Source organism: Dromiciops gliroides, chromosome 3, assembly GCF_019393635.1.
Source record: "Dromiciops gliroides isolate mDroGli1 chromosome 3, mDroGli1.pri, whole genome shotgun sequence".
Lineage (NCBI taxonomy): Eukaryota > Metazoa > Chordata > Mammalia > Microbiotheria > Microbiotheriidae > Dromiciops > Dromiciops gliroides.
Genome location: NC_057863.1, coordinates 333,025,088 through 333,051,667, shown reverse-complemented (window position 1 = coordinate 333,051,667; position 26,580 = coordinate 333,025,088). Strand labels below are relative to the sequence as shown.

At 41.0% G+C, this 26,580-nt stretch overlaps 1 protein-coding gene across 2 annotated transcripts in view; it reads left to right on the top strand.

Moving 5' to 3' along the window:
* FBXO40 (F-box protein 40) overlaps positions 1 to 20,927 on the top strand; it is a 52,827-nt gene extending 31,900 nt beyond the window's left edge. For both annotated transcript variants that reach the window (XM_043998611.1, XM_043998612.1), the window contains exons 3-4: positions 10,691 to 12,565; positions 18,350 to 20,927. In XM_043998611.1, the coding sequence (XP_043854546.1) occupies positions 10,691 to 12,565; positions 18,350 to 18,547 (2,073 nt within the window). In that variant the 3' untranslated portion in view covers positions 18,548 to 20,927. The remainder of the gene's footprint in view (positions 1 to 10,690; positions 12,566 to 18,349) is intronic.
* Positions 20,928 to 26,580: the final 5,653 nt, after the last annotated feature.

Genomic DNA, 26,580 nt, shown 5'->3' with positions numbered 1-26,580 from the left:
GATGAAACATTACACTGTAGTAATCAAGGTTTGACCAACTAGAGTGAGAGAATAAAAAACTATTGCAATTCCCAGGATACAAAGGCAATCCCCCAATAATTCAAAAGTATTTCCATATGGGTAGCATGAGGAATAAAGGGGGTATATTCATTCATCACCCTTTCATTCAACAAATTCTTGTTTAGAGTCTACAATATGACTGAGGACTCTGGGGGCTACAAAGAAAAATTAGACCTAAATTCCTGTCCTCAAGGAACTTGCAACCTAGTGGGAGAGATAAGACCATACTTAAACAACTACAATGAAAAACACTTTGGAGAGAAATATAAATGCATTAAAGACCCTAGGTCTTATAGGAATTCTGAGGAGGGGAGATAAGACCGTATACAAATAGCTAGCTACCATTAAAATATTTTGAAGAGTGACTTATCGATCTTAGGTCTTTTAGAAAATCAGAGGAGAGGGGCAGCTAAGTGGTGCAGTGGATAAAGCACTAGCCCTGGATTCAGGAGGACCTGAGTTCAAATCCGACCTCAGATACTTGACACTAGCTGTGTGACCCTGGGCAAGTCACTTAACTTTCATTGCCCTGCAAACAAAACAAAACCAAAAAAAAAAGAAACCCTCTTAAAGTCCTTCATAGCCTGTCCTCTTTCTACCTTTCCAATCTTCTTACACCCTCCTACTATCCAGTAGCACTGGCCTCCTTACTACTGCATTTCTCAGATCTGTGCATTTTCCCTAGCATTTCCCCATATCTGGAATTCTGTCCCTCCTCATCTCTGCCTCTTGACTTTCCTGGCTTCCTTCAAGTTCCACCCAAAATCCCACCTTCTGCAATTAGCTTGTTCCAGTTCATGTTAATTCTAGTGCCATCATTCTGTTAAGTATTTCCAATTTATTCTGTCCATCATATTTGTACATAATTGCTTGCATCTCTTCCTCACTTGACTGTGTTCTCCCTCAGGGCAGAAACTCTCTTTTGCCTTTCTTTATATCCCCAGTGAGTTAGTATGATGTCTAGAATGTTAGGTTCTTAATATATGCTTGTTAACTTGGCTTTTTAACCCAAGTCTACTGACCCCAAATACAGTATTCTTTCTACTACCTCCCAGCTGGTAAGGAATTTGGTCCAGAGAACCATTGAAAGCTTATGATCAAAACTTTTAACAGAGAGCCTTAAGAGTAGGAATATACCAAAGAGATACCCCTTTGGTGTTAGGATGACAGATTTAGAGCCAGAAGGGACCATGGAGGCCAAGGAGTCCAGCTCCTTCATTTTAGAGATCCAGAAGCTGAGATTCAAAGTATCTGTTAAAATGCATGTCATGGGGCAGCTAGGTGGCAGAGTGGATAAAGCACTGGCCCTGGATTCAGGAGGACCCAAGTTCAAATCTGGCCTCAGACACTTGGCACTTACTAGTTGTGTGACCCCTGGCAAGTCACTTAACAACCCCCATTGCCCTGCAAAAAAAGAGAGAGAGAGAGAAAGAAGACGAAGAAGAAGAAAAAAATGCATGTCATGCGGAAAAGGCAAATGACAAATGTTGGAGAGGATGTGCAAAAACTAGGACACTAATGCACTGTTGGTAGAGTTGTGAACTGATCCAACCATTCTGGAGAGCAATTTGGGAGTATGACCAAAGGGTTATAAAACCATGTTTACCCTTTGATCCAGCAATACCACTACTAGTTGTATAAACCAAAGAGATCAAAGAAAAAAGAAAAGGAACTATATGTCCAAAAATATTTATAGTATTTCCTTTTGTGGTGGCAAAGAATTGGAAATTGAAGGGATGTCCGTCAACTGGGGAATAGCTGAACAAGTTGTAGCATATTATTGTGATGGAAAACTACTGTACTATAAGAAATGATGAGCAGGATGCTCTCAGAAAAATCTGGAAAGACTTACATGAACTGATACAAAGTAAAGTGAGCAGAACCAAGAGAGCATTTTACACAGTAACAGCAATATTGTATCATGATCAATTGGGAAAGACTTGCCTATTTTTAGCAATATAATGATCCAAGACAATTCCAAAGGATGTATGATGAAAAATACTATCCAAGTCCAGAGAAAGAACTAATGGAGTCTGAATGCAAATCAAAGCATACTTTTTTGAACTTTCTTTATTCTTCTTGTTTGTTTTTTGGTCTATGTTGTTTTTTTCACAGCATTGCCATTATGAAAATTTATTTTCCCTGGATAATCTATATCAAATTGCTTGTCTTCTCAAGGAGGAAGTAAGGGAGGGAGGGAGAGGACTTGAAACTCAATTAAAAAAAATAAATGCTTAAAAATTGTTTTTACATTCTATGAGGAAAAAATAAAGCAAACATTTCACTTGAAAAAATTCATGTCATAAGTGAACAGAAGAGAATAAAAGAAAGTGTGCAGAATCATAGACAAATGGGACAGTTTTGAAAGAGGCTAAATTTATCACATACTTTAAAAGAAAAGCAAGCTGTGCATAATGGTACAGCCCTTTCAGTTCTACTATATACAGGAACATGCTTATTTTAGTGGAAGTTTATTAAATTCAGAATGTTAAAAAGAAAAACAAGAATAGGTGTCTTACTTCTATTGCTAATTGTTTACATTTTTCCTAGAGCTAAGAAGCAAGAAGACCTGTTGGCACTATGGTAAGTGCCGGGTTTTTATGGGCTCTGGGCACTGCTGTTCCTAGTCTTTGCTTAACCTGTGCCCTCTGTTAAATATAAAGGGCTTGCTTGGCAGACCTTCTTTCCTCTTCTGGAAATGTTTGCTGGTCTCTGGCTGTATCAGAGAGCTGGGACCAGAGGCTGGCACAAAATATGACCTACTTATGGATAAAATACTTTTGGCATTTGCTCCTTTCTTGGGACTCCTCTGTTTCACTGTCAGTAAGATGGGCTAAAAGTTTTCACCAAATATTCTTTGATTGGTGCTTTGAGATGCTGAGGATAGAAGGTGCTGCATAAAAACAGAATGTGGCTATCACGAATTTCACACACTAAATACAAGGAATTTAACATTTTATTCATAAATGGAATGGAGAATGCCTTCCTTTCTGATGGCCAATAGCAGGTGATAAGGGGCTAGTTTTTGTTGTTGTTGTTGTTTTTTTTTTGTTTTAGGCAATGGGGGTTAAGTGACTTGCCCAGAGTCACACAGCTAGTAAGTGTCAAGTGTCTGAGGCCAGATTTGAACTCAGGTACTCCTGAATCCAGGGCCAGTGCTTTAACCACTGCGCCATCTAGCTGCCCCAGGGGCTAGTTTTAAAGAAACAATAAAGTGGGGCAGCTAGGTGGCACATGGGATAAAACACCAGCCCTGGATTCATTAGGACCCGAGTTAAAATTCTACCTCAGACACTTGACACTTACTAGCTGTGTGACCTTAGGTAAGTCACTTAACCCTCATTGCCCTGCCCCCCCCAAAATTCTAAGTTTAAAAAAGAAACAATAAGGCATCCATCTTTTGTTTTTTTTTTTTTTTTGATGTAGCTAAGTGGTACAGTGAATAGGATTCTGGGACTGGAATCTGGGAAGACCTGAATTCCATTCCTACCTTAGACACTTATTAGCTATGTGGGCAAATCACAACCTCCACCTAATAATAATTATAATAGCTAACATTTATTAAGTGGCTACCTATGTGCCAGGCATTGTACTAAGTACTTTACAAATATTGTCTCATTTGATCCTCACAATAACCCTGGGAGGTAGGTATGCATGTGTATATACACATGTATATGTATAGGTAGTGTATATATAGTATATATATATGTGTGTGTGTATATATACAAATATACATGTATACATATATATATACATATATACACACATAGAGAGCTAGGTGGCACAGTAGAGAGAGTGCTGGGCATGAAGTCAGGAAGATCTGAGTTCAAATCCAGCTTTAAACACTTGCTGTGTGACCCTGAGCAAGTCATTTAACCTCTAGCTTAATCTACTAGAGAAGCAAATGGCAAACCACTCCAGTGTCTTTGCCAAGAAAACCCAATAGACATAATCAAACATGACTGAACAACAGAACAACAACAATAAAAAACTATATGACATAGAGGATAGATGGAAAAATAGAGAATAATCATGAGATTGATTTGATTGCAGGGAAGAAGCTGTGTTGAGGCATGTCACAGTCCCGGTACTTCCTGTTAAGAAATGCGAGGGCAGTCTTGGCCTATTTATTGAACCCAATGTAGGCTGTACCTCTACAATGAGATCACTTTGGAAGGAAAACAAATAGAATCACAGCATATAGAGCTGGATGGAATCTTAGAAATTATCTAATCCAACCCTTTCATTCTATTGATTGTAGGATCTAAGAGTAAGAAGGAACCTTTTTTAGTCTAAACCCTTAATTTTATAGAAGAATAAACTGTGGCCCCAGAAGGTTGTAACTTGTGTGATGTCACACAAATAGTCAACATCAGATGCTAGATTTAGACCCTGGTCTTTTTCACTGTACCATTCCCCTCTGAAGAAGGTGAGGTTCAGGGAAGTTGTGAGATTTGACCAAGGTAATTAGCAGTAGATATGAGATTTGAATCCAAGTCATCTGACTCAGTTTCCAGTTCCCTCTCCACTAAATCACTCTACCTGCCTGAAAAATGATGACACTAAATTTTGTTGTTGTTTTTCAGTCATTTCAGTCATGTCCAACTCATTGTGACACACCATTTGGGGTTTTCTTGGCAAAGATATTGGAGTGGCTTGCTAGTTCCTTCCTGCACAAAATAGGAGCTTAAGAAGTAATTGTTGATTGATTGATATAGCCTATGTTATCAACCATATCAATTAGTGACATTTTTCAATTGAGATAAATGTTATATTCATTTTTATCACCCTGTTCATTTTCATCATTATCATTATCATTTTCTTAAAAATGAAACAAACAGGAATCTCCCATCTCCTTCCAGTGAAAGTGTTTATGGGTATAAAGACCCACTTAATAGGCTCTTCTCAGGCACACATAATTAAAAGAAGCAGAAAGAACAATATAGCCAATTACAATTTCTCCATAGAAATAAAACTTTTTATTAAAAATAGCATAGATTATGTTTTCCAAACTACTCATGTATTGAATTGCTTGAATTCTTGGGGGTCAGGGTAGGAAGGGAGGGAGGAAGAGAAGTTGGAACACAAAGGGTGTTTTTTGTGTTGTTTTTTTTTTTAGTGAGGCAATTGGGGTTAAGTGACTTGCCCAGGGTCATACAGCTAGTAAGTGTTAAGTGTCTGAGGCCGGATTTGAACTCAGGTACTCCTGACTCCAGGGCCGGTGCCCTATCCACTGTGCCACCTAGCTGCCCCAGAACACAAAGGTTTTTTTTAAATTAATGTTAAAATTTGTTTTTACATGTAATTTTGAAAATAAAATTCTAAATAGGAAAAAAAGAAAAAATAGCATAGATTATTCAAAAATCATAGGATCTTGGGATCATAAATCCAAAATAGGAAAGAACCCTCAGAGGTCCACCCCCCCCCCTCATTTTGCAAATGAGTAAACTGAGGCCTAGGAAGCTTGAGTGCCTCATATATGGTTATACAGGGAGTATCATTGACTCTCTTTGTTTTATAATATAAGATACAATATGAAGCAATAGGCAAAGACATCCAAATGTAAATGCACAGGTTTCTTTGTCTCCTATAATTCAGTATCAAATTTTAACTCTAGTTTTTCCATTTTTGCTTTCAGGAAAAGCTTAAATTTATGCTCCAGGAATTCCCCATCCAGAGCTATGTCTTCTCCTACCTACTCCAGACCTACTCCAGCCTCTTCAAGGGATTTTGGAGATTGGTCAGAAACAACATCTTTTTCTTGTTTCTCCCTCCACCTCCCAACTCAAAAAAAAAAAAAATCAGGCATCAAACTCCTTTTAATTACTTATTTTCTTGTTCCTTATCTACCTTCACAACATCTTCCCACCCCCAAATTTCAGGCACCAAATTCCTTTTAATTACTTATTTGCTCCAATTCTACCAGCTAGGAATGAAGAAGCTGCAGAGGATAGTGAAAAAATTGTCTTAATTTGGGCCCAGAAAGCCCAGGTTTGAATTCTAGCTCTGCCATCAGGCAAACAAGCTACCCAACCTTTTTTTTTTTTTTGGTGGGACAATGAGGGTTAAGTGACTTGTCCAAGGTCACACAGCTAGTAAGTATCCAGTGTCTGAGGCTGGATTTGAACTCAGGTCCTCCTGAATCCAGGGCCAGTGCTTTATCCACTGCACCATCTAGCTGCCCCCTTACCCAATCTTTCTAAGCCTCAAGTTCCTCCTTTGTAAAATGGAGAAGATGCTATTTGCACCATACAGCTTTGAGACTCTCAAAGTTATTGATTGTGAGACTCAAATGAAGTGACCTTAAAGTGGCATTTGAATGTCAGCTATTATTATTAGGAATGGATTTGAACCTCCCATCCTGATAATTTGCTCTTTTTCTGGGTTCAAACCTGGTTCGACACGCCCAAGAATGTGTACGTAGACACATTAGCAGAAAGCAATACCCAAAAGCTTTTTGCTGGGCTTCAGGGTGAAACCAAAGCTGTTTAGCATCTTATATTTATATGGTTCTTTATCTGGCTTGCCACCTGAATTAGCTAAAACAGGAGTGAGCTGTTATTAAATTATTAAATTCAATTCAAGTGGCTTATCAAGAATACAACAGGTAATAAGTGTCATTAGTTGATTAAATTAACTGAACTAACTCTTACTAACTGAATTAGGAGGAGTAAACTAATTCCTGGGTGTTAGAAACTGATTTCAGTCACCTGGTACCTAAAATATAAAGACGTAATACAGTCAGAGCTGTGAGTACCCAAAGGGGTCTCTATACTTTCCAAATGCAAACAACCTTGGTTATTGGATTTAGTACACTATGTCCCTACATGCCACAGGTGGGACCCTTTAACTGTTTTTAGCCACCAAGTTGTTATATTCTTCCTTTTCTCCTTTCCTGTTAAGGAATGACTAATCCACATACCAAAGAATTTTGCGTGTTAACCCCTGAAGGTGAATTTTACGACCTATCTCAGGCAAGGGCTAGATCTGCTCTTAATACTTAGAGGGAATTTGCATTTTTTCCTTCTGAATATTTTTTAAAACATTTAAACAAAAAGGACAAAACAGTTTTTAAAATTGAAGTTGTGCTAGGATTTTGTCACAAAAATGAATAAGAAATGAAGTTGAAAAGGTGGTTATGCTCAGAGGTGTAGTGCTAGAGTTGAATTAAGACTGGGGACCATTATATACTCCTGAAAAGATGATAAAACAGTATTTGAGTAATATTGTCCTGACATTTGAGTAAATAATAAGCTGGAGTCTCGCGCGTGTTCTTCTCTTTCTCCCCCTCTCTCCCTCTCTCCCTCCCCCTCTTCTCTCCCCCCATTCCCTCTTCCCCCATTCTCTCTCGCTCTCTCGCTCCCTCGCTCTCCTTCCTTACCTCGCTCTCCTTCCTTACCTCGCTCTCCTTCCTTACCTCGCTCTCCTTCCTTACCTCCCTCTCCTTCCTTACCTCCCTCTCCTTCCTTACCTCCCTCTCCTTCCTTACCTCCCTCTCCTTCCTTACCTCCCTCTCCTTCCTTACCTCCCTCTCCTTCCTTACCTCCCTCTCCTTCCTTACCTCCCTCTCCTTCCTTACCTCCCTCTCCTTCCTTACCTCCCTCTCCTTCCTTACCTTCCTCTCCTTCCTTACCTCCCTCTCCTTCCCTCCCCCCCCACCCACCCCCTCTCTCTTTCTCTCTCTCGCCGCCTGTCGAAGAACCCTGTGAAGTTCTCGGACGCTTCTGTCAATCACTGCCAGCACCTCCCTTCATTCATTCATTCATTCATCCTCTGTTCCAAGCCTTCCGAGCTGGAAAGGACAGCAGAGGCCATCCAGCCCATCCAGTAGCTGACCAAGCATCCCCTTATCCCCCACCGAAGGCCCTCAAGCATTAGCTCGGAGAGTCCCTAGTTAGGGGAGCACTGGCAGCCCAATCCACGTGTTCACTTCTTTAGCAAACACTGATTAAGCCCCTGCTGCTTAAAGCGTCTGGATTGGGCGGGGCATCGGGGGTGAAAGAGAGTAAAGATTGAAAAAACAAAGAAAGAAACAACTCCTGCCCTCCCCGAGGGATGTAGTAGTGAGGGATGGAATCCTAACCTAGGTCACTTTCATATGCAATATGACAGCGCACCTTGATCCTGCACCAGCAGGCGGCCCTTGCTACCGTCATTGAGGGGAGCAGCCCCCGTGGAGAAGGGGCCTGACATCTGCCAACACCAACAACAACCACAGAGGAGCTGCGCTTCCGGCAGCCAAAATGGAAGTAAAGGATCTGATTATAACCTGTGAAAATAAGATGCAGACAGAGCTTGACCCTATCTACCCCCAGCTGGTGAAACGGTGTAGCCTTCTATCCTCGATGGATCTTCCAGGTGAAATGCCTCTTGATCTACTCACGCAGGAGAAGGCCCCGATTTCCCCAAGGAGCTCCACCCGGCACTTCCCAGCTCAGAAGGATATAGATTATGCCCAGATGGCACAGAACTCTGAGAACAAGAAGTCAGACTCCCACTTGCAGTTGGGAGTATCCTTCTGGAACCAGGCCCCCCAGAGGCCCCCTGGGCCAGCCCAGGTTCACAGCATGCAGTGCTTACAGCCTGTGGAGGCAGGACTCAGTGCAGAAACTGAAGCAAGTTCTGGCTGCTCCAGTGGTCCACTCCTGCCTGACTCGGGGCCCAGACAGATGCAGGGGCCAGGGGCCTACGTCACTCCCAGTCAGATGATCGGACAGCCTCCAAACCAAAGATCATCGGCCTCCTACCCTCCTAGGCGCTCAGCCAGGCCTCATCCCAAGGCCAAGAGAAGACTCACCTACAACCCTTGATCAGCCCCTCCCCTGGTCCCTCCCAGGTGTGGTCCAATGCTGGCTACCTTTGCCTTACTGACCTGGTGACCCTGGCTTAGTCACTTCCCTTTCCTAGCCTCAGTTTTCTTTTAAAATGAGAGGCTTCTACTAAATGATCCTTGAGGTCTCTAACTGTTCACAATGTGTAATCCTTTGTATGCCTACCTTTTAAAATTGGAAAATAAAGGGATGTCCCCGTGGAAAAAAAAAATAAAATAATAAGCTGGAAAGAGGAGAGACTAGTTAGGGATTGCTTTTAAATAGGAATTGATTTTAAAGCTCCAGCTGGTGAGGACCTGGCCTATGTTGAAATCTTAGAAAATAAAGAGGAAAGCCTAGATTGAAGAGACAGGGAAGTATGAATTAGCAGAACTTAGTGATTGGTTGGGGGTCAGATGACTAAGAAAGGAAGTAGAGATGCAAGGAACAATGGGAAGACGGCTGGTTCTAGGGTCAGAGGACCTAGGTCCAAAATCCACCTGTAATATACATTATTTTTGTATTACTGACAAGCCACTTAACCACTCTGTGCCTCATTTTGCTCATCTATAAAATAAGAGAGCCATAGAATTGATGATTAAATCCATTTTAAAAAGGGGGGTTTAAATTAAATTTTATAAGGGAGCTGGATTACATCATAAGTTCTCACCCTTTTGAGAATCATAGACTCCTTTGGCAGGATGGTGAAGCTTCTGGGTCCCTTCTCAGAATCATGTTTGGGCTACTTCCAACTGGAACTTTGATACCTTCATCCTGTGACTTTATGGTGGTCAGGCCAATGGCATGTGGCACCATTGCCCATGACAGGGAAGTAAGAAGGTGGCTCACTTTGGGGAGAAAGAAAGTTGAAGAAGTCAATTTCTGACACATGATGGCAGGACATCCAGATGGAGACATTCTAAAAACAACCAGAAACACATGTAATAGGAATGCTCAAGGGAAGCTTTAAGGCAAGGGGTCCTTAACATGGGGTCCAGGTACTTGCCTTGTAAATATTCTGATAACTATTTCAATATCATTGGTTTTTTAACCATATGTATTTTATTTCATGCATTTAAGAACATTGTTTTGTGTGGAGTCTGTAAGCTTCACTAGATTACCAAAAGGGTCCACGACATAAAAATGATTAAGGACGCCCACTTTCATAGATTTAGTGCCTATACCTCCTGTCAAATGGGAGGGAGGTAGACCCACAAAATCCACCGAAGGTTCCCCTCCTGACCCTAATACTCATGGGACCAAGTTGTCAGGTAGAAAGGTCAAAGATAGGAAGACAAATTTGCCATTCAGGGAAATATCCACATACCTAAGGTTGCAATGAGGGCAAACAAGCTCTGTGAATAAATGAGTGAAGAGGGGCAGCTAGGTGGCACAGTGAATAAAGCACCAACCTTGGAGTCAGGAGGACCTGAGTTCAAATCAGACCTCAGACACTTGACACTTACTAGCTATGTGACACTGGACAAGTCAATTAACCCCAATTGCCTCACCAAAAAAAATAAATTAAATTAAAATAAAATAAAATAAAATAAATAAATGAGTGAAGAGAGAAGAGAACCCAAGACTAGAAAGGGTCTCTTTCTTTTTTTTTTTTTTTTTTTGCGGGGCAATGGGGGTTAAGTGACTTGCCCAGGGTCACACAGCTAGTAAGTGTCAAATGTCTGAGGCTGGATTTGAACTCAGGTACTCCTGAATCCAGGGCCGGTGCTTTATCCACTGTGCCACCTAGCCACCCCCAAAGGGTCTCTTTCTAACATGTATTTGTTTTTCCTTTTGTCCCTTTTGTCCTTGACCCATAGGGCAGAGTCCAGAGACCTCCAGCCGGACAGCACCAGCATTGTGAGAAATGTTTCAATCGCCAGTGTCAGGTTCCAATAAAGCCAAGTATCTCCTGCCTGGTGATCAATTGCCGCAGGCTTTGTGGAGCAGCTTTCCACATGTGCAAGGAGGAAGAACATGAGTTACTCTGTCCCCTGGAGCAGGTTCCTTGCCTCAACTCCGCTTATGGCTGTCCTCTCTCCATGGCCCGACATAAATTGGCAAAGCACCTTCAGGTGTGCCCCGCCAGTGTGGTCTGCTGCTCCATGGAGTGGAACCGTTGGCCAAATATAGATTCAGAAACGATTCTTCATGAGAATATAATGAAAGAGCCCCACAGTGAGGAATGTTTGGACACAGCTCTGGCCATCCAGGACCAGAAGGTCCTTTTTGGCTCCCTGAAGATGGTAGAGCTTTTCCCTGAATCCAGAGAGTTCACTGAGGATGACTTAGAAGTGGACAGTGATGACATTTTGGAGGAACGAGGAGCAGTTGGAGGGGTGGGCTGTCATTCTCTGCCAGTAAGTGGAATGTCACCTAATGGAGAGATGGTGGAACTAAGTCAGCAAGAAAGAGAGGCTTTGGCAAAAGACAAAGAAGGGATGGATCTGGCCAGTTTTGGAAAATGGGAAAACATTTTCAGCAAAGAGCTTGCAGCATCAGTGTTAACAAGTTCGTCGGCAAACCCTGGGAGCAAGAATAATCAGGGCACGGGGAAAGGACAGACTTCCAGTCAGGGCAGCGCTTCAGAGGAGGAAGCTAGTGTGGAGAAAGAAGCCCGGGAAGACCAAAGGGAGAAGGATCCATACAGAAACATGGAAACAACAGGACTCGCACCTTGGCAAGATGGAGTATTGGAAAGACTGAAGGCAGCAGTTGACGTGAAGGACTACAATATGTACCTGGTACATAATGGGAGAATGCTGATCCACTTTGGCCAGATTCCTGCCTGCACGCCCAAAGAACGCGACTTTGTTTATGGCAACCTCGAGGCTCAGGAAGTCAAGACGGTTTATACCTTCAAAGTCCCAGTCAGCTACTGTGGAAAGAGGGCCCGACTCGGTGATGCGATGGGGGCTAGTAAGCCAAGTGAACACAAGGCCACAGATACCTCAGATTTGGGAATCAATGTAGAAGAACTGCCCAAATCTGATCTAATCAGAACGACCCTTCTTTGCGCCATGGAAAGGGAGCTGAAGGGCCACATCATCTCCGAATCCAGGAGCATCGACGGGCTCTTCATGGACTTTGCAACACAGACCTACAGCTTTGAGCCGGAACAGTTTTCCTCAAGTGCAGTCTTGGCAGACCTCACTTCCGAAGGTCCCCAGGGTCTCCATGTGGAACTCCACAGTGAGTGTGTGACCCGGAGACATAACAAGAGCAGCTCAGCTTTTACTTTTACTTGCAACAAATTCTTCAGGAGGGACGAGTTCCCGCTACACTTCAAGAACGTCCACTCTGATATCCAGTCGTGCCTCAATGGCTGGTTCCAACATCGCTGTCCGCTGGCCTACTTGGGCTGCACTTATGTTCAGAGTCATTTCCGCCCTCCGGGGCAGAGAGCCAAAGTGATCTACAGTCAGAAACTCAGGACGTTTGCCATCAAACCTGAGGTTGCTCCAGAACTGGGGCCCAGAGAGAAGAGCCAGAGGTCACTGACCAGCCTGCCCCTGGAGATACTGCAGTATATTGCAGGGTTCTTAGATAGCGTCAGCTTGGCTCAGCTGTCCCAGGTGTCCATCCTCATGAGGAACATTTGTGCCACGCTCTTACAAGAGAGGGGGATGGTCCTCTTGGAATGGAAGAAAAAGTCCTATTCCCATGGGGGCACCGGCTGGAGAGCTCACAAAAAGGCAAGTAGACCTACCTGGTCGATGACATCCTAGTAAAGGTTTCTACCAGAGGGGAGGGAGAGAGAGAGAGAGAGAGAGTGTGTGTGTGTGTTGGGCTTGGAGGGCAATTGTATCCTTGGTGCTTAGCACAGTGCTCACCATTCAACACATGGCAAGTTAAGTCACTTGCCCAGGGTCATAGAGGTAAGAAGTATCTGAGGTGACTTTTGAACCTAGGTCTCCAAGACTCCCAGTCTGATGCTCTAGACACTGTGATGCATTACTTCTCACTACAAAGTACTTTCCTCACAACAATCTTGTAAGGGAGATGGGGCAAGTGTTGTGACCATCTTGCATTATCACCATTTTACAGAAGAAGCCCAGAGAGGTTAACGTGTCCATAGTCACAGACTAGCCAAGGCTCAAACTCAGGTTTTCTGACTTTGTTGTATCTTGACCTTCCTTACCTTCCAGAAGTCTGATTAACTCTTCACCCCCTAGAAATGTGACAGGAAATAGAAAAGTAGAACAGGTAATTTTTTTTCCACTACCTATGTCTAGTCAGATTCAATTTACATGATCATTTATTTATTTTCATGTAAATAAAAATATTTACATTATTATTTTCATACCCTTTCCTTGGGACCACCTCTCACTCTGAGAGAACCTCAGTTGGTCAAGACGCACTCCCTGCAATCCACACATGGGCATACTTCTCTTCCTTCTCTCTTTGGGAAACACAAAGCACCTCTCTGGTATGTGTGTGAGGATATTTGGGTATGGTTTATTTTCTGGTTGTGCTGCTAATCTTGCAGGGGGTAAGATTTGGAGTATGAAGAAGATAAGTCTCTGTGTTGGCAATAGCTAGAGGGTGGGACTTGTTTGGGTTGCCATACTCCATGTGTATGGCTTCTTTGGGACACTGTATATAGGTGGGGGAATAATGTACAATGAGGCTCAAAAGACAGGAAAAACAGAGGAGAAATTTAAATTATAATATAATTATTATAATGTTAATATAGAAATGTTTTGAAATTATCAACAATTATTAATGGAGTTTATTAAGGAAGGAAATGATATGGTTCTATGTTAACTTAAAGGAAATCACCCTAGCAGCAGTGCGGTGGAAGGACTGAAGTAGGTAGAGATTTGAGGTAGGGAGACTAATTAGTAGGTCACTGTAGTAATCTAAGTATGATGTGATAAAGGACTGAAATAGGGTAACAGTACATTGATCATAGTTCTGAGGTATTTCAAAGTTATGTTCCTTTATATTACTAAGGTCACTGTATAAATTGTATGCAATTTGTATAAATAATTCATATAAATATATTTCTTGAAAGATGATGTCTCAGGTCTTTTTTTGATCATGGCTTTCAGGCAGTCCAATGATTTTCAGATTTTCTCTCCTGGATCCATTTTCCAGATCAGTTGTTTTTCCAATGAGATATTTCCCATTGCCTTCTATTTTTTCATTCTTTTGGTTTTATTTTATTGTTTCTTGATTTCTCATAAAGTCATTAGCTTCCATTTGCTCAGTCCTAATTTTTAAGGAGGTTTTTTGTTGTTGTTTTTGTTTTGTTTGGGTTTTTTTTTTCAGGGCAATGAGGGTCAAGTGACTTACCCAAGGTCACACAGCTAGTGTCAACTGTCTAAGGTCAGATTTGAACTCAGGTCCTCCGGAATCCAGGGCCGGGGCTTTATCCACTATCCCACCTAGCTGCCCCCAAGGATTTATTTTCTTCAGTGAGTTTTTGTACCTCCTTTCCATTTGACCCATTTGGCTTTTCAAGGCATTCTTTTCCTCAATGGCTTTTTGTACCTCTTTTACCATTTGACCTAGTCTGTTATTTAAAATGTTATTTTCTTCAGTATTTTTTTGTGTCGTCTTTACCAAGCTGTTGACTTTTTTTTTTCATGATTTCCTTGTCCCACTCTCATTTCTTTTACTATTTTTTACTCTGCCTCTCTTACTTTATTTTCTTTTTTTAAGAAAGTAATAAACATTTTTATTTATTAAGGGTTTGGGGTCCCAATTTTTGTCCCTCCTTTCCTCCCTTCCCTCCCCCCTCACTGAGGTGGTAATCAATCATATGTGGGTTATATATGTATGATTATGTAAAACATTACCATATTAGTCATTTTGTACAAGAAAACTTGAATAAAAGAAAAAAATGAAAGAAAGTGAAAAATAGCATGCTTCAGTCTGTGTTCCATCAATATCAGTTTTTTCTTTGGAGGTGGATAGTGTTTCATCAATAGTCCTTTGGAATTTTCTTGGATCATTGTATTGTTGAGAATTGTTATTACTTTATTTTCAAAGTCCTTCTATAGCCTGAAACCAATTCATATATTTTTCTTGGAAGCTTTGGATTTCGGAGACTTGACTTTGTTATCTTCTTCTAAGGATGTATTTTGATTTTCCTTGTCACTAGAGTAACTTCCTAAGGTCAGAATTTTTTCTGTTGTTTGCTCATTTTCCTAACCTATTTTTTGACTTTTAACCCTTTGTTAAATTGCGGCTCTGCTTCCAGGATGGCGGGTGCACTGTCCCAAGCTTCAGGAGATTTGTGTAGCTATTTTCAAAGATACTTCTAGGGATTTGTAAGTTTTCAGTTCTTCCAAGGTGGTATGATTTGAGGAGAGGTATGTTTACTACTCTCCTGACCTGTGCTCTGGTCTGCAAGCAACCACATGCCTGCTTTTCTTCCCTGGAACTGTGAGGAGAGTCCATGCTCCATTGTGGTCACAAGCTCTGGTGTGCTAGTGTTCCTCCACACCCTGGTATTGCTGACCTGGATCTGAGTATGGGCAAAACAACAGAGTCCTCCCTCAGTGCTAGCAAAAATACCCCTGTAATCTCTTCCTGGCCAATTATCAACCCCCTTACCCTCTGTGGGCTGAGTTTCAGAAACAGTTGCTGCTGCTGCTTCTGCTGCTGCTGATGATTCAATGGCTCCCAAAGCCTGCTCTTGTTTTCTGGGGCTGGGTCTAAGCTGGTGTGGCCTGTGCTGGACTGTACTTCACTCTCATCTGGGTGGAACAGACCTTTCCTCCCAACCTTCTAAATTGTCTTTGACTGGAAAACTATTTCACCCTTTCTGTGGGTTCTGCTGCTCCAGGAATTGTCTTGTGGCATTATTTGAAGGTATTTGGAAGGGTTGGAGGAAAGCTCAGGTGAGTCACTGCCTTTCCTCCCCCATCTTGGTTCTACTCCCCCATAAATGTATTAAGTGCCTACTATGTGCCATGGGAGTTATGTGGCACAGTAGATAGAGTGCTGGCCTGGAGTTAGGAAAATTCATCTTCCTGAGTTCAAATCTGGCTTCAGATACCTACTAGCTGTGTGACCCTGGGCAAGTCACTTTACCCTGTTTGCCTCAGTTTCCTCATCTGTCAAATCAACTGGAGAAGGAAATGGAAACCATTCCAGTATCTTTGCCAAGAAAACCCCAAATGAAGTTACAAAGAGTAGGTCACAACTGAAACAACTAAACAATATGTGCTATACACTGTGCTAAGTACTGGGGATATACAGGAAGGCAAAAATAGTCCCTGCCCATATTCTAATTGGGGAGATAACATACAAATAACTAGATAGATGCAGGATAAATTGGAGATAAACAACAGAAGGAAGGAAGTAGCATTGTAGATGGTAGGATTTTAGGTGAAACTTGAAGGAAGGCAGGAAAACTGGAGGCAAAGACAAGAAGAGAGAGAGCATGCCATACATAAGGGAAAGCCAGTAAACATTTGGGGAATCAGGAGATCAAGTATCTTGTGCAAGGAGCAGCAAGGAGGCCAGAGTTGCTGAACCATGAAGTACAAGGAGGGGAATAAGAAGATCAGAATGGTAGGAAGGGGGGGTCAGAAGGTTATGAAGGACTTTAAAAGAAGAAAGGAAGAAATGATAGTTGTCTAGTTTAGTTTTTCTGTAACTTCTGTGAGATCACAGAATCATGGCTCTGCCACCTCAATTCACTTTGCTGCTTAAGGTTCAACAATTCCCTATCATCTATGATTGGATGACTCAGAAATCCTAGCAGAACACTGCTCAGTGGAAAGAAAGAAGGGCCAGTTTGGAGGCAGACTTCTGGGATTTGGATTCACCACTTCCTACCTGTATGACCTAGAGCAATTAATCTCTCTTGGCCTCATTTTCCTCATCTGTAAAATGATGAAGTTTGCCTAGATAATCCCTAAATCTTTTCCTACTCTAAATCCATGACCCTCCCACAAGAGTTTCTGTCCCATCTTTTCAACTGCTTATGGGACATTTTCATATAAGTGAATGTCCAGACAGTACCCCAAATTTAGCATGTCCAAAACAAGACTCATCATTCCCATTAAACTAAACTGGATGCCTTTCTAACTATTCCACTTCTATCAATATAGTCTTCTAGTCTCTAAGACTACACACTTTGGAGTCATTGTTTACTCTTCTCTATTCTTCTATGTATTCCATCTTCAAATCCCATCATCTTTTCTTTCAAAATGTCCCTCAGTTTAGCCCTTCCCTCTCCATTCCTTCCAACTCTAAATCTATAACCATGTAATCCTTTGGGTTTTTGTGTGTGTGTATTGTTGTTGTTGTTGTGTTTGGGGGTTTTGGGGGGCTTTGGGGGGCAATGAGGGTTAAGTGACTTGCCCAGGGTCACACAGTTAGTAAGTATCTGAGGCCAGATTTGAACCTGAATCCAGAGCCAGTGCTTCCATGTAATCCTTTGAAACTACTGTAACCAACACTTAGCTGGTCCCTACTGACCCATTTGGTATATACATGCTTTAGAGACCTTTTAAAGGTCTAAATAAATTAGGTTCTCTGGCTCACTCTTGTTTCTATACTTATTTAACCCTTCAAAGAAATTCTGCATATTGAGCATGATCTCCCCATACAGAAATCTTTCTCTCAGAGATAACACTTTGTTCAGTGATCTCATACTTACTTATGAATTCTGATACTTTGTGGTATATGTGGAATATGCTGTCTGGTCTTAGCAATAATCAATTTTGTTAATTAGGTGGAGACTTTCCTATTTGTCCACTATTATTTGCTTTAATCAACTAATCAAAAGTATTTAGTAAGCACCTACTATGTGTCCAGCACTGGGGTATACAATATATAGTGTGGTATAGTGGCTAGAGTGGGGGCTTCAAAGTAAGAAAGACCTGGATTCATAGTCCAGCCTCTGACACATACTGGCTGTGTGACCCTGGGAAATTCATTTAATTTCTCAGTGCTTGAGGCAACTCTCTAAGATTTTTTAAGTTGCAGGAATGTTGAACTGCATTGATAAAGGGAGTTTCCTTACCCTGAATATAGCCTATACCCTATATCCCAAGTTAGGTCCCACCACCACCACCACCACCATCATGTTGTTGTTGTTATGTCCTTCCCAGGGGTGTGCTGGAGTCAGTTCAAACTGTCTCAAGAGCCAATTGTTAAATTTTCAGTGTGAGCATTCACACCTTAGAAATTGACAAAGGCTTGATCTATTGTTTTATGACTTGCCCAGACTTAAGACAGTGATGGAGAAAATGTTAATAATGTAGATTAAACTTTAAAACATGTCCTGTGGTATATACCTCACCCCCAGATCCAGTTGTTAAACATCTAGCAGCAGATGTCCAGTCCCCCTTCCTCCTACTCCACTATCCACCCCTAAGAAATGTAAGTTCCTTGAGGGAAGGGATTGTTTTCATTTTTTTCTTTGTATCTTCACCATTTAGCATAGTACCTGGTATGCCTTAGGTGTGTAATAAAATACTTGTTGAAATGAATTCAATTTCTTTTTTTTCCAACAGATCTGGCAGTTCAGCAGTCTTTTCTCCAGAATTAACAGCTGGCAGTTCAACGAAGTTACCTCCATGTCAGAGCACTTGAAGACCTGCCCCTTCAATATTGTAGAACATAGGATGGACCCAGTTCTTCTGACAAGCATGTGTGAGCAACCCAAGCAAGTCAGGAAGAGCTTGGTCTCCACCTTCAAGCCTAGACCATGAGGAAGAAATCCCTCAGAAAGTGCTTACTCTGGTGTTGCTCTGTCTTCCTCCAACCTCCTGGAAGGAGAATGTGTTGCAATTTTGAGGATGAGCTTCTTATGTCTTTGTGGAAGCTTCAGCCAACTCACAAAGCCTAATCACTCTATGTTGTAGCTTTTTAGGTTTCCTACATTACCCCCACCTTCCCCTTGTAGCTGATTAACTTAATTTCTTTTCTGCTTAAGAAGTCAGTCTAAAGGATAGTGATTGAAAGAGAAAGCAGCTCATTAGGCAATCAAGAAATTGAGAAGAGATTATAGGCATTAGGAGAGGAGAAAGTAAGTACATTACCCAATAGGTATAGGCTGGCAGCCCTTCCCATGAACAAGGTTAACCACCATTTATTCAGACATCACTTAGAAACGTTTCCAAGGCTCAGCTTGAGTTCAAGGAACTGTTCAGATCCAGAAAGGATGAGTTGGGGGACTTCAAAGTTGCAGTGATTTGGAGAAGGGCCTCTATAGGCCTAGGGATAAGGCAAGGGCCACAGAGGTAGAACAAGCACGTTAAACAGTTTTATGTATAACTAAGGACATTCATAGAAAGTTTGCTGGGGATTCAAAACCAAAAATAAAATTGTCCCTGCCAACAGGGAAGCTTATAGTCTATAAATTTCAGTACCTTTGGTTTCTCCCACCTTCATCATAATCATTCCTTGAGAAAGGGAGAGGAAGAGAGAGAGGAGAGAATGGTGGTTACATGTAACAAAATGGAGATACTGGACTAGCTGCCATTTTAGTAGCTGTGATTGGTTTCAAATATGGCATGAATAACTCAGCATTGGATATCACCATTAGGAGAAATGGAAAAAGCACTCGTTTATCATTTATAGGGGCAAACCATAGCCATCAATCTCTTTTTCATAATGATGCGTAACTTTAGGAAACCCAATTTTCCTCATTACAACACAATACAGCAAATATTTATTAAGCACAGTATAAGACATTGTACTCAGTGTTGGGAATACAGAGACAAAATGAAAAATAATCTTTGCCCCCAAAAGAATTTACAGCCTACTAAAGAGGGACAAAATGTATAAGTAGTAAGTCCACATGTGGTCATTTGAACAGGAAGAGAATACTATTCCCCACTGCTCTGACTGTATTGTGTTTTTTGACACATGGCACTATTTTCTAAGATTATAACCACAGACTTATTTGAGACCTTTCAAGTAGCAAATAAAGTAACTGAGAATTATAAATAGCACATTGATGCTTAATAGTAAAGAATACTATTTCCTCCGAATCTGGCTTGCATGTTCTATGTATACTCTGGTCTGTATGCAGGAAGGTAAACTAAGTCAAAGAATGGGAAAAGCCACAGGCTTATTAAGAGGAGAGTCAGCTGTTGCACCAAGAGCTGAGTGAGGGATTGAACAGGGACAGAGAAGTGGGAAAAGCATTTTGGATGACAGGATGGTGAAAGTGTTTAGAGTGTTGACCCAGGGATGGGCAGAAGGGAAGCAGGACAGGAAAGCCAGTCATTCTACTGGTAGTCCACCCCAGCTGCACTTCGTAAATTTAATACCATCATAAGAAAGGTTAGTGGCTTTGTTACCTAATTGATTCCGTAGACACTGTTCTGGGTAAGTGTATTTTAGGATTGAGGAGGAAAGCAATAGAGAGAAAAGGAAGTTTTTAAGAGAAATTGGGGATCTGAAAAAAGGGATGATTGGTGGGGGAGGAGCTTCAGTGGATAGGAGAAAGAGGATATAGTATTAACCACAGTTAAAGTGGACTACGGAAAGCATTTAAGTGAGCAGAGCAGGGAAGATAAAGTAGCTTAAGGAGATTCCTAGAAGGAGGAATCCTCCCAGGGGTGACAGAGGCTTCCCTGAAATACAGTTCAGTCAGAATTAGAGGAAAGATTTAATTCTAAAGGAAATATTTAATTCTAAAACAAGGGTTCCCAAATGTGTGTGTGTGTGTGTGTGTGTGTGTGATGGACACTTTGGGCAGTTTTGTAAACCTATGGACCCCTTGTTATACATTTTAAAAGGCATAAAATAAAATACATGATTGCAAAAGAAAATATTTATATGGAAATATAGTTATTAATTTTTAAAAATAAGGTCACAGACCCTAGGTCAAGAATCCCTAATGTAAAGAGACCAGATAGGCAGGACTATTTCCTCAATGACCAGGAAGCTAAAAGAAAGGGCTCTGAGTTGGACTTGGGATAGAATTAAGGTGGGGAGGTAAAACAGTAAGACCTGGGTGAAACTGAATAAATCTGAATTGAATGAAGAGATTGGATGGATGGAATATACCTGGGAACCTGGGAATGCCATACACTATATGTAATAAAGTAACTTGGCACTCTAAATGATGGCTCGAATATGTCTTTTGGGGATGACCCACCATAAGGATTATGGTCCTGAAGAAGAACCCCATTCCTGGCCTCATTTCTTTGGATGATTGTAGGCATGTGCTGGTAAAACATTTAACAAACTGGACTCTCCAGGAAAAAAAAATGGTATGAGCACCTTTAAGTTTAATCTACATTAGCATTTTGTTAAGTCTAGACAATCAACAAAACAGTAAATCAAGTCCTAATTTGTAGCCACTGCAGATTTCTAAGATGTCAATGCTCATACTTAGTATTTCAGGATGGGCTCTCACAAGCCACTCAAAGCTGCCTCCAGCACACCCTTAGATGATAGTATTAGAAGCCAATGATAGAGAATTAGAGCACTTGCTGTTTGGGGGATGACTTGCTTGGTTTAATCACAGAAGAGTGCTGGATTTGGTATCAGGTAACCTGAGTTCAAATTCTGGCTTTGTTACTTAATTACCTGTGTGTAAGTCACTTAACCTTTCTGAGCCTTCTCAGTTTCATCTTACCCAATCTCTGGACTTGATAATAATAGCATTTATGGGGTATTTTAAGGTTTAAAAAGTGCTTTATAAATGTTATTTTATTTTATCCTCATAAAAACCCTGGGAGGTACTATTATTATCACCTTTTGAGAGACAAGGAAATTGAGGCAAATAGAAGTTAAGTGAGTTGTCCAAGGTCATGCAGCTAATTAATGTCTAAGTCTGGATTTGAACTCATGTCTTCCTGACTCCAGATTCAGTGCTCTAGCTACTATGCCACTTAGCTCCCTCTATCTATAGGGCTCCCTCCAGGTATCAATCTATCACCCAGTAAATTGCAGTGATTCTTGCTTATATTTTTGAGTGAGTTGGACTCAATATAGGGAAGAAAATTGGCAGGGGTCTTGGAAAATAGACTGAACAAGAGCCAAGGGAATCCTGACCCTAGTGAAATGTTAAAGGGACTTAGCATCAAAGAAAGAGACCTTGGCCTGGACTGATCTAGACCAAATTAATTTGTAGATGATTCATATAGATGGTTCAAGCTACACCCAATGTTGAGCTGTAGAAAAATGCATGGGACTCTTGCATAATTCTGGCATTTCAGTCAGGGTGTATGAGATATTGTTAGTTGTATTATATATTGGATGTCCCATCATAACCTCTAACTCAAAATATATAAAACCTAATTTATTTGCTTTCCTGCCCTTCCCCTGACTGATTTTTTATATATAAATTTAAGGTTTACAAATATATATATATTATCCAAAGTGATGCTTACATGATTATCCTCATTTTACAGATAAGAAAACAGAACTTAAATGACTTTCCCAGGGTCACATAGCCTTTGGTAGAATTCTAACTCAGGTCTTCTTGACCCCAGGTCCAGTGCTCTATCCACTGTGCAATCTAGCTGCCAAGGAGGCCAATGAGTGATGGGTAGTTCAGAATAGAGTCTGTGGTATGGAATGGGAGGATTTAAAGAAACCTTTCTAGGTTAAAGTTTGACTTGGATGGCCCTGAAACTAATGAAGTAAGAGGAAAGCGGTCACATCTTTGACCTTGGCAACTGGAGGTAGACTCTGCTAGGCTAAGAGCTTTGCTGGGGGGATGGGGGGGGAGGCTGGCAATATAGAAGACTTAAAGGCAGAGCTAAAATTAGAGCATTGTTGTGACAGATCTCAAGTTGGTGGAAAATAAGCCTCTTTCCATAGCTAGGTACTGAGGCTAGACCTAACACAAATGTGGTATGGATAGAGGGAAAGGATCCAAGGAAATGACCAGAGCTGCGTTCCTAAATAAATATTGATATAGAAATCCTGAACATGGAAGCTGAACCCCATCACAGCCTCACACAATTCATAAGAGTCATCACTTCTTTGACTTGGGCACCAGTGGAAGTTGGCATCATTCAAGAATAGAGGGCAGCTAGGTGGCACAGTGGATAGAGCACCGGCCCTGGATTCAGGAGGACCTGAGTTCAAATCCGGCCTCAAACACTTAACAATTACTGGCTGTGTGACCCTAGGCAAGTCACTTAACCCCAATTGCCTCACATGTACAAAAAAAGAATGAATACATGAAAAAGGATGTATGAATCATTTCCTGGCCAGGCACTGTGTTAAACACTGGGGATTTTAAGACAAGCAAGACAATACCTACCCTCCAGGGGCTTACATTCTTTTCATAAAAGACAATATAGATGCTGGAGGAGTATAGACAACAACCCAGCTAGACTTTCTCAACATTCTGCTTTAAAAAACTTTAAAAACAGCTCCTGAAATCAAATTTTGGAGCAGCAGAGCCAGCAAGAGGTCAGAGTAAGATTTTTTTTTTTATCTAGGATAATACGACTTAGGATGTCTCCCAAAGAAGTCTATGACCTCCCACCAGGGTAGGAGGTAGCCTAGAGCATGGTAGAAGCTCCAGGAGTAGGCTTTCAAGACAGCTACAACAGTTTCAGTACTAGCTTTAGAAGCTCTCAGCCCAGAGATAGTAAGGGAGGATTGGACAACTGGTGAGAAAGAGATTACATAGGACCCCTGGCACTGTGCATAGGGCCTGGCACTGATTAGCAACTTCATTGCCCATAAGCAGTTCTGGGTCCCAATTCCAGGATGGAAAGGAGTACTTGTGGTTGGTTATAAAGGAGCAGGGACTCTGGTTGTAGCTTCAAGGCCAAAAAGAGCGCTGGTACTTGTGGCTGCAGGAGAACAGAAACCCTGTCACAGTTTCAGGGACTAGAGGAGTGCCAGCATTAACATCACCAGGGGATCAGGGGCCCTTCCTGGGTAAAGATCAGAACACAGACCAGGAGAGTAGTGACCATACTTCTCCCAAGATCACATCACCTTGAAAGCACTGAAAACTCACAGACCTCCAGAACTAGATCTGAAAATGAAAAAGTCTGAAGCTTAAAATTGTGCCTCCCCACCCCCATGTGAGCAGAACCAAACTTTAACATAAAATTCAAAGTCAAGAAATAGGCTGGTGGAAATGAGCAAAAAACAAACAAACAAACAAAAAAGAACTTGACCCAAAAAAGCAACTATGGTGGCAGAGAAGATCAAGACAAAAACTCAGAAGAAGACAGCAATGTAATAATAGCTACAAATAAAGCCTCAAAGAAAAACACTAATTGGACCCAGAACGAATAAGAATTCCTAGACCAGTTAAAGAAAAAAATAAGAGTAGTAGACGAAAATTGGGGGGTGGGAATGTATAATGAGGGTGATTCAGGAAAATTATGAAGAATGAATTAACAGTTTGTTAAAAGAGGCAGTAGCATCTAGGTGGGTTAGTGGATAGAGCACTAGCCTAGACTCAGGAAGACCTCAGTTCAAATCTGGACTTAGTAGATGTGTGACCCTGGACAAGTCACTCAACTTTTGTTTGCCTTAATCTACTGGAGAAGAGAATGGCAAATCATTACAGTATCTTTGCCAAGAAAATGCCAGAAAACAGGATGATCCCAGAAAAACCTGGAAAGACTCATATGAACTGATGTATAGTGAAATGAGCAGAACTGGGAGGACATTGTGCATAGTGACAGCAGTATTGTTCGATGAGCAATTGTGAATGACAACTACTCTCAGCAATACAATGATCCAAGACAATCCCAAGGGTATAATGATGAACCATACTATCCACTCCCATAGAAAGAATTGATAAAAAGAGGACTTGTGGATTGAACATATATAACCTATACCAGATTGGTTGCTGTCTTGTGGAGGAGGGAGGAAAGGGAGAGAGGGAGAAAAATTTGGAACTCTAAATCTTATGAAAATGAATATTGAAAACTACCCTTACATGTAACTGGAAAAAAGTTAAATTAAAGTTTGTTGCAAAAAAAAAAAAAGAAAGAAAGAAAAGAAAATCCCATAGAAGTATGCTCCATGAGGGGTCACAAAAAGTTGGGCATGACTAAATGACTGAAGAATAGCAACAAAAAGAGACTCAAAAAGACACTGAAGAACACAACACCTTCAAAAACAGAATTAGTCTAATGGTAAAAGAAGCACAAAAATTCATTGAAGAAAAGAACTCCTTAAAAAGCAGAATACACCAAATGGTAAAGGAGCTACAAAAATTCACTGGAGGAAAAAGAACTTCTTAAATAGCAGAATTGACCAAATGAGAAAAGAGGTACAAAAGTTCACTGAAGATAATAATTCCTTAAAAGTTAGGATTGGGCAAGTGGAAACTAATGACTCCATAAGACATCAAGAAATAAACAAACAAAGTCAAAAGAATTTAAGAAACAGGAGAAAACTTGATCTCAGTGGAAAGACTACTGACCTGGAAAATAGATCAAGGAAAGAAAAATTTTAAACTTCTGTACTATCTAAAAGCCATGATCAAAAAATAGAGCCTAGACATCATATTTCAAGAAATTATCAAGGAAAGCTGCCCTGATATTCTAGATCCAGAGGGTAAAATGGAAATTAAAAGAATCTACCATTCACCTCCTGAAAGAGATGCTAAAATGAAAACTCCCAGAAATATTATAGCCAGATTCCAGAGGTTCCAGGTCAAAGAGAAAATATGTCAAATAGCCAGAAAGAAACAATTCAAATAATGTGGAGCTACAGTCATGATCACATAAGATTTAGCCGTTTCCACATTAAAGAAGAAAAGTGCTTGGAATATGATAGTCCAGAAGGCAAAGAAGCTAGGATTGTAGCCAAGAATAGCTTACCCAGAAAAATTTAGTTTAATCCTTCAGGAGAAAAAAATGACTATTTAATGAAATAAAGGACTTTCAAGCATTCCTGATAAAAAGACCAAAGCTGAATAGAAAGTTTAACATTCAAACACAAGACTCAAGAGAAGCATAAAAAGGTAAACATGAAAGAATAATCATAAAGGAATCAATGGAATTAAATGGTTTTCATTCCTATATGGGAAGATGATATATGTAATTTTTTTTTTTTTTTAGTGAGGCAATTGGGGTTAAGTGACTTACCCAGGGTCACACAGCTAGTAAGTGTTCAGTGTCTGAGGCCAGATTTGAACTCAGGTACTCCTGACTCCAGGGCCAATGCTCTATCCACTGCGCCACCTAGCTGACCCTGATACACGTAATTTTAAAGAACTTTTAGGGCAATTACAAGGAGTTTACATGGACAGAGGGTTATGGGTGTGAGGTTGGGATTATGTTGGAATGATCTCAAAAAATAAAGAAACGGGGGCAGCTAGGTGGCGCAGTGGATAGAGCACCAGCCCTGGAGTCAGGAGTACCTGAGTTCAAATCCGGCCTCAGACACTTAACACTTACTAGCTGTGTGACCCTGGGCAAGTCACTTAACCCCAATTACCTCACTAAAAAAAAAAAAAAAGAGTGATAGTTAAAAAAAATAAAGAAACACTGAGAGGAGAAAAGGAGAGGTGGAATAGGGAAAATTATCTCACATAAAAGAGGCACACAAATAAGAGCTTTTACATTGACAGAGAAATGAGGGAGGGGTGGCAGGTAATGCTTGAATCTCACCCTTATTAGAATTGCTTCAAAGAGGGGGAAAATGTGTGGGTGTATACACGCGCACACACACACACACACACACACACTCAGGAATAGAAATATATCTTATCTATAGGAGAAAAAGAGGAAAGGAAAAGGGGAATGATAAAAGAGAGGGCAGATTAAGAGAGGCAGTAGTCACAGTGGTCAGAAGC